General features: G+C 45.8%; 1 protein-coding gene and 1 long non-coding RNA gene across 3 annotated transcripts in view; one reads left to right on the top strand and one right to left on the bottom strand.

Moving 5' to 3' along the window:
- Positions 1-489: 489 nt before the first annotated feature.
- Positions 490-8372, bottom strand: LOC106003843. Its single transcript, XR_001176579.1, has 3 exons — positions 7259-8372; positions 3561-3711; positions 490-742 (listed from the first exon to the last, which is right to left on the bottom strand). It is a non-coding gene; the product is annotated as an uncharacterized LOC106003843 (long non-coding RNA).
- Positions 8373-9339: 967 nt separating this feature from the next.
- ATP11C (ATPase phospholipid transporting 11C) overlaps positions 9340-13999 on the top strand; it is a 182779-nt gene continuing 178119 nt past the window's right edge. The window contains exons 1-2 of one of the 2 annotated variants that reach the window (XM_045068219.1): positions 9342-9566; positions 11211-11519. In XM_045068219.1, the coding sequence (XP_044924154.1) occupies positions 11511-11519 (9 nt within the window). In that variant the 5' untranslated portion in view covers positions 9342-9566; positions 11211-11510. Of the gene's footprint in view, positions 9567-11210; positions 11520-13999 lie in introns of both variants that reach the window. The other variant, XM_004773629.2, reaches the window with a different exon arrangement.

Here is a 13999-nt window from a genome sequence, read left to right on the forward strand (position 1 = left end):
TGAGCAGTAGAGATCAGGTCTAGGGGTCAGCCAGTGACAGAGCCTGAGCAGCCCCGAAGGCATGTTAGTTTCACGCACAGTGGCCCAGACTCCCATGGAACCTCCTCCTGCCACACGGCTGCCCCTTCCTCAGTCCATACCTGTGGCTTCCTGGTAAGTGATCTATGACCAAATGACTTAAGATCAAAAAGAAATACATCAGCCTGGTTTACACATAATTTTGCATAGTTAGCCTGGCACCATCTGAAAATAAAAATAGATGACTGCAGTGCTACACCCCACCTTGGGGTACCCTCCAAAGGATACCAGGGTAGGGAAATCTTCCCAGTGGACAGAGCTTTGAGTAGCACATCTGGCTGTCTATTATGTCTAAGAGAGATGACCTGAGGTGCAGATCTGCTTTGACTCACAGGCAGTGACCAATGGGTTAGCCACAGACTTAGAAGAAGTTTCAAATAACAATCCAGTGTCCCTTAGAAACCTGACATTTTATCAGCTTGAAAATGGTAGGTAAAATTCGTAAGTCAGAAGTAATTTAATAAATCACCCAATCCCCTCATCTTCCCACGGAGAAAATAAGGTCCAGAGGACGTATGTGATTGGTCCAAGGGAAGCTCTAGATAACAACCAGAATTGACATCTTCTGGATCTCAGCTCAGGGCTCTCCCGGGAACAGCACACAGATTATCATTCACTCCTTGGCCAGCATTTCTTGAGCTTCAACAACATGTCATGCTCTTCTCTGGAAATAGGGATACAGATAAATAAGGCATGGCCCTGCCCTCTTGTGTTTGTTATGTGTTTTGTGTATGTTGGTGTATGATAGTCATATCCTGTGGCAAGAAATAAATGAAACCAAAATGGCAAATCCTTTTTCAAGTAGGACAGGCTAAATACTGGCTGAAGAGTGCCACATGAAATTAAAAATGCTAGAAAGTGAGCCAGCAAGAACTATATGACTTAAAACAGACACCAACAGAGATATTAATTAATCCAAGGTTGGATTTGATTGTTAAGGGGAGTTTGCCTCACTATCCCTGCTGGGAAGAGAGCCATTTTTAATGGATTTTGATGGCATCCTGCCTGAGTCTTAGTACCTAAATGTTAGCCTGGGTGAGATAAAATTTGAATTAAGTGATCAGGAAGACTGATGGATGGTACAATCTGCAATTATTTCAAACAGTAGAAAGTGGGGAAATAGACCTGTTGAGTACCCAAAAGACTTGTTAATTTCCTCCAGAAGAGGTCTCCTCTCAGGCTTCTTTACTGTTTTAGATGAAAAAGGGTCCCTCCACACCCCTCAGACCTGAGCCTCATGCCCTTGCCTCATTTCACACCCTGCTTCCTCAATTATCTTCTCTTTCTGAAATCTTTGGCTTCTTCCTACAGAATGCTCTCTTCTCTGCTTTTACACATATATAGGTCTCCTTTCATTTGGAAAAAAAAAAAGTTGCTTATCCTCATGGCCCTTCTACTTATTGTACAATCTTAAACCATCAAGCTTTGAGAAGGAATGGTTTACACCTATAAGCTACAATCTGGCTTCTGGCCCAACTACTATAGAAAGTGCACTCCTAAAGCTCATGCATGGTTTCTGAAGCATTAAATGAAATAGCTTGTCTTAGTCCTGATTTCCCTTGACCACGGTTAGATTTCCGAGGTGTAGAGCATCTTATACCAAGCTCTAATACCACATTTTCCATGCATGCTGGACATTTTTGAGCATTCTATTGTTACTTCAATGTAGTTAAAATGGAACTAAAAATTTTCTCCACTGGTATTCCCACAAATGATTCTCCTACGTATGACTGATGGCAAGTTCTATAACACAGGGATCACATCGCTCGAATTTACTGCTATGGTTTCCTCCCGCTGCTTGATGTAGTCAGTTGTTAAAATGAATAAACATCATTCTCCCACTCACAGAGCCTTAATTCCTCAGAGTCATTTTGAATTCACCTCTTTCCTTTGTCCCATAAATTATTTTTTTGTCTTTTTTTGTCACATAAATTAAATCAGTGATCAAATGTCGTCAATTATACCTTCAAACTATGGTGCTTAAGAGTACAGATTTGTTGAGGCACCTGGGTGGCTCAGTGGGTTAAAGCCTCTGCCTTCAGCTCAGGTCATGATCCCAGGGTCCTGGGATCCAGCCCCGCATCGCATCTGGCTCTCTGCTCAGCAGGGAGCCTGCTTCCCTACCTCTCTCTTTGCCTGCCTCTCTGCCTACTTGTGATCTCTGTCTGTCAAATAAAATAAATAAATAAATAAATAAATAAATAAATAAATAAAATAGTGGAACTATATGGGGTTAGTGAGAATAAATGAGATAATGTGAATAAAGTGCTTAGCACAGTACCTGACACATAGCAAGTACTCAATAAATGATAGCTATTAAAATTATCTTTCACTACTCCCCATTGTGAACCCACACTATGCTAGGGATGTCTACTTACTACTTCCTATCTTTGCTGTTTCTCTTAGCTAGAATGCTCTCTTTCCTTTCTACCCATTCAAAATTCTATTTATTCTTTTTATTAATTTTTATTTTTTTGAAAGTGATGCACATTCATAAAGTTAGACTAATTAGACTTAGAAAGTAAAAAGCAAACCCCTATTCCTTCTCTCCCCACTTCTGATCTATACTACTAAAGCAGCTACTCTGAATAATTTTAGCTATTTTTTCTAGCATTTACTTCCGTATTTCTATATAATGTATTTACGCTGTTTCTTGATCTTTCAATTTTTAGATAGTACTTATTTTCTTCTTATTATGGAAGATGCAGATTTAGACCTCTTACAACATCACCTTTTCTAACTTGTGTTCCCTTCATCCTACAAAAGATTTGGTAAATCAGTAAGACGTTTTCATTGTTATGGCTATGTGAATGTCTTTCACTTTGGGGCCAAGTAGCATTTTATCATGACTCATTTACTTTTTTGTGCAACTTTCAACTTTCTCTGGAGTTATAAACTGCCTTGGTTTTTCCTAGTTGGCTTTATTTTCTAGGTATCAATCACAATTCTTCACTAATTTCCCATACAACTGTAAAACCTTTCTGAATACTACTCTGCACATGGTCAAACACATCAAGTAATCTATCAGTTAATTTTCAAAAATTTTTTCTCTATAGACAACCCTCCTGTATCCCTCTATCTTCCCCCCTCTCCACTAGCCTGGCTGCTCCCTGGGTACGCCACACAGCTGTCTACCCCAAACTTTCTTCCTTTTTCTTTTTTTTTTTTTTAAGATTTTATTTATTTATTTGACAGAGAGCACAAGTAGGCAGAGCAGCAGGCAGGGAGAAACAGGCTCTCCGCTCAGCAGGGAGCCTGATGTGGGGCTAGATCCCAGAATCCTGGGATTATGACCTGAGCAGAAGGCAGCCACCTAACCGACTGAGTCACCCAGGCGCCCCTCAAACTTCCTTTCATTATCATATTGGGAATTCCCTTCGCCTCTCTGTTATGTTTATCCCATTTTCTGGATCTCATGAATTCCTCTTTCTTGGTCTACCCTCTCAGAGGATGGAATGTACATTCTAGTCAGGTCTACTTACCATTTACTGGAAGATTTTCACCTCCACATTTCTGCCATTTATCTTAGAATAGTCTTCTACTTCCTGTCTGCACGTCCAAATGTTATTTGCATTTTCAAACTTTTTATTTTTATGAAAATAATGTATGCTCATAGTTTAAAAGTTATAGAACCTACAAAGAGAAAACACGGAAGTCTTTTTCATTCTCAATCTATGCATCTAGAGGCAAGTACTTTATTTTAACTGTTTCTTCTGGTGCTTACCTCCTTATTTCTAAATAATTTAATGATACTGATATATATTTTTAAAGATTTTATTTATTTATTTGACAGATAGAGGTCACAAGTAGGCTGAGAGGTAGGCAGAGAGAGAGAGGGGGAAGTGGGCTCCCTGCTGAGCAGAGAGCCTCCCATGACCCTGGGATCATGACCTAAGCGGAAGTCAAAGGCTTTAACCCACTGGGCCACCCAGGCACCCCTATACTGATATATTTGGACTTAGTAACTTATTATGGAAGATGGATTTACTCTTCCTTTTTTTTCTTTTTCTATTTTGAACATCTTTTTAAAATTAACATATAATGTATTATTTGCCCCAGGGGTACAAGTCTGTGAATCATCAGGCTTACACATTTCATAGCACTCAGATTTACGCTTCTTATACCATATTATCTTCTGTCTCTAGCCTCTATCTTCCCAATATAGTTTGGGAGGATGTAGAATTCTGAATTAGAAATCATTTTCTCAGAATTTTAAAGGCCAAACTGTATCTCAGTGAATTCATTGTGATTCCTAGAGATTGCCTCTTCTCTTCCATTGTACTAAAATACCCCATCCTTTTAATAGAGTTCTAGCTTGCATGCCTTTGGTATCTTTTTTTTAATACATTTTTTAATAAATATATAATGTATTATTAGCCCCAGGGGTACAGGTCTGTGAATTGCCAGCCTTTGGTATCTTTTTTTTTTTTTTTAAGATTTTATTTATTTATTTGACAGGCAGAGATCACAAGTAGGCAGAGAGACAGGCGGTGGGATCGGGGGAAGCAGTTTCCCTGCCGAGCAGAGAGTCCGTATGGGGCTCAATCCAAGGACCCTGAGATCATGACCTGAGCCGAAGGCAGAGGCTTTCACCTACTGAGCCACCCAGGCACCCCCTTTGGTATCTTTTTAATAGAGTTCTGACTTGCATGCTTTTGGTATTATGATTATTAGAATACACCTACTTCCCCATTTTGAAAAGCAAAACAACATTAGATCATCTACAGTCCCTTTGGACTTCTGCTGTTCTCCGTGATTACTAACATCATTCGTTAGTGGCCTCAATGTAATTAATACGGGCTATTTGGAGCACGACAACAGGGAGCCCTGATCTTATCTGACAAAGTGACATTTAAGCTGAGATCTGAAGGATGAATAGCAAAGTCCATGAAAGCATTCCAGTGGAGATGGCTGCGTGTGCAGAAGCTGTCAGGGGAAAGAAGCTTTGGAAACTCAAGGGAGGAAAGGGGGCCGGTGGGGTGGAGCTTGGTGACTGAGAGGGAGAGTAGGCCCACCTTTATGCTAGAGGCAAGGCAGGGGTCAGGGTACTCAGGGCCTTGTAGGTGATGCTAAGACAAGATCTGGGACTTATCCTAAGAGCGATGAGAAGCTACTGAGAAGTCATTAGCGGGGGAGTGATTTGATCTGTCTTCCAAAGATCTCTGGGGTTGCAGTGTGCAGAATGGATTGGAGAGAGCCAATAATTAGGAAGATATGGATAAAATCAGTTTTAAGTAAGTGTTAAGCCAGACTTGGAGGACAGAAAGAAATTTCAAATGGGCAAAAGGTAGTCTTATGAAGTAAGTTTGAAAGCTCAGCAGATAGTTAATTTCTTCAACTTGCTGATGGCAGTGATTTAGATGCTGATATAACAGCTTCACTTTTTTATTCTTTTTTTTTTTTTTCATTTTTTAGTATTAGATGTCAAAAGTGTTCTGCTTTTTGTTATTCCCCTTCCTGATGGGTCTTTGAATTGCTGATCAACTGACTGATCCCAGAAGCTGTTTGCTCCCCTCCTTCCCAAGTGCGGACTGCATCCTGTGGCCTCGTGTTTGTTCTGTCCATTTGCCATGGTGAGATTTCTGAGGGGTTGAGGTAGAAGGTTGGAAAGAGTAAGAGAAGCAATAGAGAAGGGCTTCTGCGGGGCTTGCACGGAAATGGGCCAGCGGAATTGAAATGGTGGAGGAAGAACACTTTCCCTTTTTCTGACAGTAAGCAGTATATGTAGTCAAGACGGTAATAAGGACGCAAGACTGCTTCCTCAGGATTCCTGCCTGCAGGAGACTGGGGCTTCTGCTGCAGTCAGCTGATACACCACAAGAGTTGGTGTTAATATACCACGGCTTCTGACAGTTTAGGCAAGAGGAAGTTAGTTTTTGCAGTTCTGTTTATGCAGTTGGCCAAATGAAAAATGCTGGCTGATGGGTTTGCTTTTCATAGTCATTGACAACAGCTTTCTACAACACCTAGGTTTTCTTTGGAAACTGTGAAGAGGTACTGAAAAGAAGAAAAATAATTTCTTCTTGTCTTAAAGAAGCTCACAAAGGAAAGGAAAGTAATTCTAAAGGGTGCTTATGGAGTAGTAACTTTAATTGCACGTTGGGTTTGGATATGGGAAAAAGTTACCTTGCATCAATTTCGTGTTTTGCTGAGTACATTTTGATTTGTGTATTGCATTTTTATAGTCAAGCAAATCAGTCTGGACCCATGAGTATAGGTGTTGTGAGGAAATAATTAAGACATTATCAGAATTATATCAGAATTATAATAACAAATGAAAATCTGTTATATTGCTATATCTTGGGGGATCCTAAATACCTTGCTTTTAAGCTGGACAACACCTGGCTGGCTCAGCCAGCAGAGCATGGGACTCTTGATCTCTGGGGCGTGAATCTGAACCCTCCCGCCACAACACTGGGAAGAGAGATTTCTTAAAAAAAGGAAAAAAAGGGGCGCCTGGGTGGCTCAGTGGGTTAAGCTGCTGCCTTCAGCTCAGGTCATGATCAGGGTCCTGGGATGGAGCCCTACATCGGGCTCCTTGCTCAGCGGGGAGCTTGCTTCTCTCTCTGCCTCTGCCTGCCTCTCTGCCTGCTTGTGATCTCTGTCTCTGTATCTCTCTCTCTGTCAAATAAATACATAAAACCTTAAAAAAAAAAAGGAAAAAAAATTAAAGTTGATCTGTTTGAATCTGCAAGTACATTTTTCCTTTTTTAAAATGGAAAGATATTACTTATTACTTACTAGTAAGTACTTGCATCTCCAAGGTCTAAATTCATTTTCTATCACCTATTTTATTGATAAGTGTGTATTTTATTGATAAGAATTCTAGACTTATTCCTAGAACAAATGATAATCACTGCTTCCACCTCCAAATTCCAGTGTCTAGAACAGTGCCTGCTACATAGTAGGTGTTCAACAAATAATTAGTGAATTAAATATTAGTTGCTGTGTTCAATAAAGTAAAGCCAGAAAATAAACTCTTCGAAAATAAATCTTTGAAATTTGGCCAATAAAATAAAATATCCTACTATCTGGTTAGTATATATCTAACCTAAAATCTTAACAATCATTAGATATAGCCTCAAGTGTGAACACACAGAAGGAACCATAATCAGGAAAGAATTGGGAAATGTTTCCAATCGTACTGCTCCTTGGCAATTAAGACTATTTGGTAACATACCTTAAGACTCCTGCCTTGGCACTTGGTTGGGGATGGGCTACTCATTGCTCACAGAATCAAGTTCGAACTTCCTAGGGTGTTTCTGAAGATCTTAATATTCTTTTGGGCCGCTCCACCCACACACCCCGGGCGTCCGCCAGGACCGTGTGTTCTTTTTCTTAACTCGCACTGCGCCTTCTTACCGCTTACTGCGCCCTCGGCCTGGACTTGGCCCCCTGGGCTCCTTCGGTCCCACACCCTCTACAACCTTCCCACGTCGCAAGGTCGAGTTCGAGCTCCAGAGCTTCCAGGGAAGCTTCTCCAGCCTCTTTTCAAATGCCGTATGGCTCTGCTGAATTTCCCCCCAACCCCTGGAGCCTCTACTCGCAGCCATTACTTTCCAACGTGGGTTTCTGCCTGTCGCTACCTCTCCCGGCCCCCACTGGACTGCAGCCACCTTGTCGGGGAGGTCTTTGAAGAAGTCGCCGTGTCCAGCCCCTCGCCCAGTGCCTGCTGCAAAGGCAATGCCCAGTAAAGCTTTGTTGAAATGAATGTAAGCTCCAGCGAGGAAAAGAAGCGCCCGTGCCCAGCAGCAAAGGCCCTTCACGACCCGGGGGGAGGCCTGTGGTGTAGCTGGACCCTGTCCCCAGCTCGAAAGTGGCAGGAGAATGTGGCGCGGCCGGAGGCTCGTGTGCACGTCCCCTCTCTACTCGTTTCCTCTTCACTCCCACAGAGGAATCGGAAAGTTCTTCTCAGACAGCCTCGGGGCAAGCCGGCGGGGCGGCGCAAACCGGCTGAGGTGGGGGTTGGGGTGCCCGGTCTCCTGGCACATTCTAGATTCGGGTTTTATATTTAATTTTTTGAAGTTTCACAAATTCCAGCTCTAAACTAGGAGCTGAGCGTGGAGAGGGTTTCCTGGAGCATACATGGCGAGACCCAGGGAAGGCTCCCGGCATTCAGGGCTTTGCCTCATTTATTCTCCTCACAGTTCTCACCGCGGGACTTTACCGAACACTCCGGGCCACCTCATCCAGCCGGTGCCGAGAATCGCCGTTTGGCCCAGCGGTCTCAGCCGCTTCCTCCGGGCAAACCCCGTCCGGGCGAGTGGGGGAGCTCCCAGCCCGCAGTACGAGGCAGAACGGGGGCACGGTTGGACTACGACTCCCAGGATGCTCTGGGAGGTGCGCGGGGGAGGAGGCCAAGGGGGAGGGGTTTGGGGTTGGGGGGGCGGCAGGGAAATCCCGCCCCGCTGCGCAGCAGCAGCGACACAAAGCCTGACTTTACAACCTCATAGAGAAAGTGGAAGTAAGACGGCTTAGGTGGGGAGGCAGGACGAGAGGAGGAACTGGAGGAGGGAAAGCCGCGTAGGTGGGCGCGGAGCGAAGCGGGGGTAGTAGGAGACCCGCGCCTTTGCAGATGAGGAGGGGGCGGCTTTCATAACTAATCCCCCCGCTCCGCCCCCCCCCCCCACCCCGCGCGCTGGGGTCTCCACAGTGCCCTGCCTGTCCCCACTCCTCCCCGCCACGGAGCGGGGAGCCGGGCTGCCTCGCGTGCTCGGAGCGGGCCGGCGGACTGCACCGTGGCTCCCCAGCCCCGGTGCGGGACGAAAGCGCGGGGCGGAGCGGCCGCCGCGGACCCAGAAAGGGCTGCGAGCGAAGCGGTGCCGCGGGCGGCGAGTTAGGGCCGGGGCAAGGGAGTAGTGTGGGGCTGAGGAGCGGTGAGGCGCGGGGTGCCCCGGGAGGGTCCCCCGTGCCCCAAGTGGGGCGGAAGCACGCGGGCTAAGCTGCCGAGGCCGGCGGGGAGGGAGGGCGGGCGGTGGCGCTGCGCCGGGGAAGAGTGCAGACAGCGGGGTGCCGAGCCCGGCGCAGGCGGAGAGATTGGGGCGCCCCCCTCCCCGCGGGTGGAGCCTAGTGCTCCTCCGCCTTCCCTCCCCCGCGCGCCAGGCTCGCCTTCTCGGCGGGCTGCGGCGGGAGCGGCGGGGCGGCGGTGCTGGGGCCAGACCAGGGGGAGCGGCGGGGCCGCCGCCCCCGGGACGGGCGGGCCGGGGGCGGGCTGTGAGTGAGGCGGGGCGGGAGCGGGGCGGGGTGGGGGGGGGGGGCGGCCGCGGGCGCCAGGGCGCGAGGGCGCGGGCGGCTGGGGGGGCGGGGGAAGCGCGGAGAGCCTAGGAGGGCAGGCGGTGGCGGGGCCGCCCGCCTCGCCGACAGCTTCACGCCGCCGGCCCACGCCGCAGTGTGTTTTGTGGACGGGACCTTCCCAGACCGCCCAGAAGAGCCCAGCTCGGCGCCCGGCAGCCTTCGTCGCGATGTTCCGCCGGAGCTTTAATCGTTTTGTAAGTACACTCGCTGCGGCTCCACGCGTGCGGTTTGCTTGCTCGCCAGCCCTTCGCTGGGTCCCCCGGAGCAGTCTTCTGAAGGGATCGTTGCATCCCTGGGAGCCACCACCACCGCCCTCTTTTAGATTTTTCACTGAGCCACGTTGCCCGGGCGGCCGGGGTGGGGAGGCAGGTAGGGCTCCCGGAGTCTCCCCCCTCCCCCCGGACAATGTAACCAGAGCTTCCCGGGGTGTAGCAAACTCTGTCTCCGACGGGGGGCCGCCCTCCACCCGGATGGTGGTGGGATTCGTGGGGGGACCGGTCCAGGCGCCCCTCGGTTTGCCAATTAGCCGAAGATGGCGTTTTATTACCAGGGAGGTTGCTTTCTTTTGTTTCCTCTGCCACGAGCACATGGAGGTAAACCTAGACCTGTCACTGTGTCCCAAAAAAAGACCTGGGGAGTGAGAGAGCTGGAGGCGAGGGCAGGACCCGGCGTTGCCCGGGGATCGGCCGGCCGGGGGTCCGCTGACCGGAGGCCGAGCAAACTTTGGAGACCCCGCCTAAGAAGCTCACCTTTAGGGTATAATAAAAGCGAAGACAGTTGTCAGGGTGGGCTGGGTGAATGTGGAGACCGCGAGGAGGCTGCACCGCGGCGTTTGAAACCTCACCGAGCACCGAACGCCCGGTGCACCGAGCCCGTTGAGAAAAGGCAGGCTCCGACTTCATTTCTCAGTCCACGTTTACCCGCTTGCAGATCCCCAGAAAAGGGGAACTGCATTTCCGTGGGAGTTTGGCATTAGGGAAAAGCGATTTCTAGCTACTGACTTTTTTGAGTAACCTGTTTACTCCTAGAGAGTACATTAAGAATGGAGCAAAGCCGGGACCATTTACTTCTGTGCTGCTATTTGTAGTAACTTCCTTAATTGCAAGATGAGGTGGCGGGAATAGGATTTTATTTCTGCCAGTGATGTGAGGGAAAGGGCTCATCTGTAAATTTTGATTTTTCAGTCGTTCAGAAAAATGGTTCAGTGCTGTGCGCTCTCACCCATCCCCATTAAAATATATGTTTGAGAACTAGTTGATTTCGCCCTTTTCGTGTGATTATTCCTTATCAAAGCATTGCTGACATTTTTCAGGCGTCGGATGAATTTGCTCTCAATTTTTTCTGCATTTGAAACTTTCACAAATGAACCCTGGCTAAAAGAAATCATTGCACATCCCTTTTGAGGGTATTATCACAGTAGCGCTATGTTAATGTTTTTCTAAATGTTTACCTCACCCAGAAACCTGTCTTATGAAATTGGAGATTACATGTGGCACAGAGCAAAAGAGGTTGTACATATCAAGAATCTTGAAATCTGTAAGAATTGACTTGTACTGGATGCTTTGCCAAAGCAAGTAACTAAAATTGGTTTCTCACATTTAGCCTGAGAGGGTAAAAAAGCATTGTACTTCATAGTTCTATTTCACATAGATTCTTGTGATCCCGGAGTGTTGTTTGGGGCTGACGAAAAGGGAAAGGTGACAAATAGAGCTAATTGTAATAATTGGAGAAGGATAATCTTTTCCCAGGGCACCCGAATAGTCGAAACCAACTGGACTCTGGTTCATGATGAATTATCTTAAAATTGAGATGCTGACATCCCCAGTTCTTTTTTTAAGGATTTGAGCATTTGAGAGCATACTACCCCAGTATTGGTCTCAAAGCCCCCTTGGCTTTTCTTTCGCTGAGAGTGATCTGCATCGTTGGGAGTCTGGTCTTTAAGCAGGGCTGGCCCAGGAGGCGAGGGCATGCAGTAGAATTTGCAGCAGTTGCGAGGAGCCGGCCTGCAGGTTTGAGGCCAGTACTTTGCATCCCCGACCAAGATCTCTGCAGAGAATCACTTAACGCTCACACTGAAATGAGCTTTGACCTCGTTGTTCGCCTGAAATACCCGACTGCTCACATTTTCCTGCGCAACCATGACTATGGTAAGTCTTGGGAAGCTGGAAGCTTCTCAGGAGTTGTATCTGAGCTGTAGGCCTAGGGCAAGGAATTAATCTGCAAACCATTGGATTGGATTTGAAATATGCTATTGAATACTCCCCTAAAGAATGACTTCAGAATTGGGGAAGGGGGCAAATTTTATCTCCCCTAGATCACTAAGTCTGCACTGGCCTCGGCTTTTGCCTGGTAGAGATTATTTGACGAGCACTCCTATTTAAACCACCAGAAGGCTACAATTCAAGAATTCAGGTTGGACTTTGAGACTTTCACAGCAATGTGGATGTGGTCCAGGTTGTGTGCTGTCTTATGATGGCTTTCATATTTCAGAAGTGGGGCTGTGAATTTGTTTCAGAATTAAGCGGTTTTCTGTGTGTTACCTGTCCGTGTCTAAAATTGACTTTGAACATGACAAATTACAGTTGCGTTGATTGTAGTTGTTGGTCACTGAAAACTAGATACATGTTGCCATAGGGCTTTACATTTTAAACCTGAGGTGGGAAGTAAATACCTCTTGGGAGTTAGCGTCATCTTCTGTGGCTCAGTAGTGTTTGCTGAATCGTCTTAAAAATACCATTTATTTCCTCAGGTTCTCCAATTTCAAGCTAAAAGAAATAGCACTTCATTGTATTTCTTAAAGATATGGCCTTGACTTCATTGCCATTCATAATTGACTTCTTTTTTTCCCTGATGAATTATGACTTTCCTTTTGACAGTTTCAAGGTAGAAATTTGGTGGATTTGGTGTGGGATCTTAGGGTTTAGGCATGGAGGGGGTGTCTTAAAAGATTTAAGAGTTGGGTATCTGAGTATTATAAGAGTGCCATCTGTTCCCAGTCGGTATCTCCATTTTCCATAAATATAATAAATAAAAAATAGTAGCTTTGTCTCTACAACTTATTTCCTTTAAAGACATTTCTAATTGGAAGTCTGGACTATTTGAGACTTAGGGGGTCAGGGACTTTGATGTTATCCTTTTGCTTTTCATAAAATTCCTACGATTACAGTAGCATTTTCACATGGGTTTAAAGGCTTAATGAGAGTTGAAATAACAAGAGTTAACCACCCCCATTTTTAAAAGATGTTATTTTTACAGAGTTTTCACACCCAACGTGGGGCTCCAACTCACAATTCCCAAGATCAACTGTCGCATGCCCCACCAACTGAGCCAGCCAGGCGCCCAACCTCAGACCTTTTTGACATTATATTTCATGCTAAAGATTCAAAATAATACATTCCTTGATAAGTAGATTCAGGGGAGTTGGCCAGTAGATACTGTCAATTTAGCTTATCAGAGTGATTAAACAGTCATGGATTTCTAGGTCATTGATAAATGAAAGCTTAAATTGTGAGTGTGAAATACTGGAAAACATTTGTCTCTTGATTGTAGAAGCTCTCAAACTGCTTTGGTTCCATGAAACATACAGCATATAGTAATATCACAGAAAATGTCGTCGGATCAAAGAAGCGCAGGACTGGAAAGCAATTAGAGTGTGTAAGGTGGAATGAAAATTCAGAATCAGACCAAAAATATTAAAAATAATGATATCAGTAGCTAATTTATTACTTTGAGTCCAAGGCAAGGCAACAGTGAAGCAATATTGGAGGCAGTAAATAAAATAATTCTGGAATTGGTGTTCTGTTTCTTTCCTTCCTTCCTTTCTTTTTTTTTTTTTTTTTTCCTTCTTTTTGGAGCAAGAAGGTTCCCGGTTTCCTCCTTCAGTTATCAAGGTAATTAAGCTTTTGTCGTCATCAGTCCCCGTTCCCCCCCCCCCTTTTATTTTACTAAAACCCTTGGCCTGACATTGCTGAGCCTGGAAAAAAAAATTTTTTTTTGAGCCTGGAAAATATTGATGAGTTCGTTTTATTATGTTTAGACATTTATTCAGGTGTGTATATTGCAGTATTTTTTTCATGCACACAAACCTTACAAGTATACACACATTTGGTCTCTGTCCCTGTTTCTGGCACAGAGCTCCTAAAATCCTAGGAATTTCCTGTGATAAAAGCAATAAAAGTGTCTTTTGTTATGTTAATGAAGTGACTTTTGGAAAGCCCCTCTGGTTGGGGGGACTGGTTGCCTGGGGATCCAACCTTGTGATCAGAGGGTTGGAACTTTGAGGCCCACCCTCCAGGGGAGGGTAGAGGGCCTGAAGATTGAGTTCTATCGCCATTGGCCAGTGAATTAATCAGTCGTACCTCTAACGAAGCCTCCATAAAAACCCAAAAGGACAGGGTTTGGTAGACCTTCCAGGTTGGTGAACATGTGGAAATTTGGGGAGAGTGGTCCACCTGGAGAGGACATGGAAGCTCCGGGCCCTTACCCCAGACCATGCCCTGTGCTGCTCTTCCATCCCGCTGTTTCTGTGTTAAATCCTTTTATGGTGCACCAGTAAGCTGGGAAAATGTTTCTCTGAGTCCTGTGAGTGGCTCTAGCAAATTAGTAGAAGCTGAGGAGGAAGCTGTGG

The sequence above is a fragment of the Mustela putorius genome, unplaced genomic scaffold (assembly GCF_011764305.1).
Source record: "Mustela putorius furo isolate JIRA1106 unplaced genomic scaffold, ASM1176430v1.1 tig00003899_pilon_pilon_pilon, whole genome shotgun sequence".
Taxonomy (NCBI): Eukaryota; Metazoa; Chordata; class Mammalia; order Carnivora; family Mustelidae; genus Mustela; species Mustela putorius.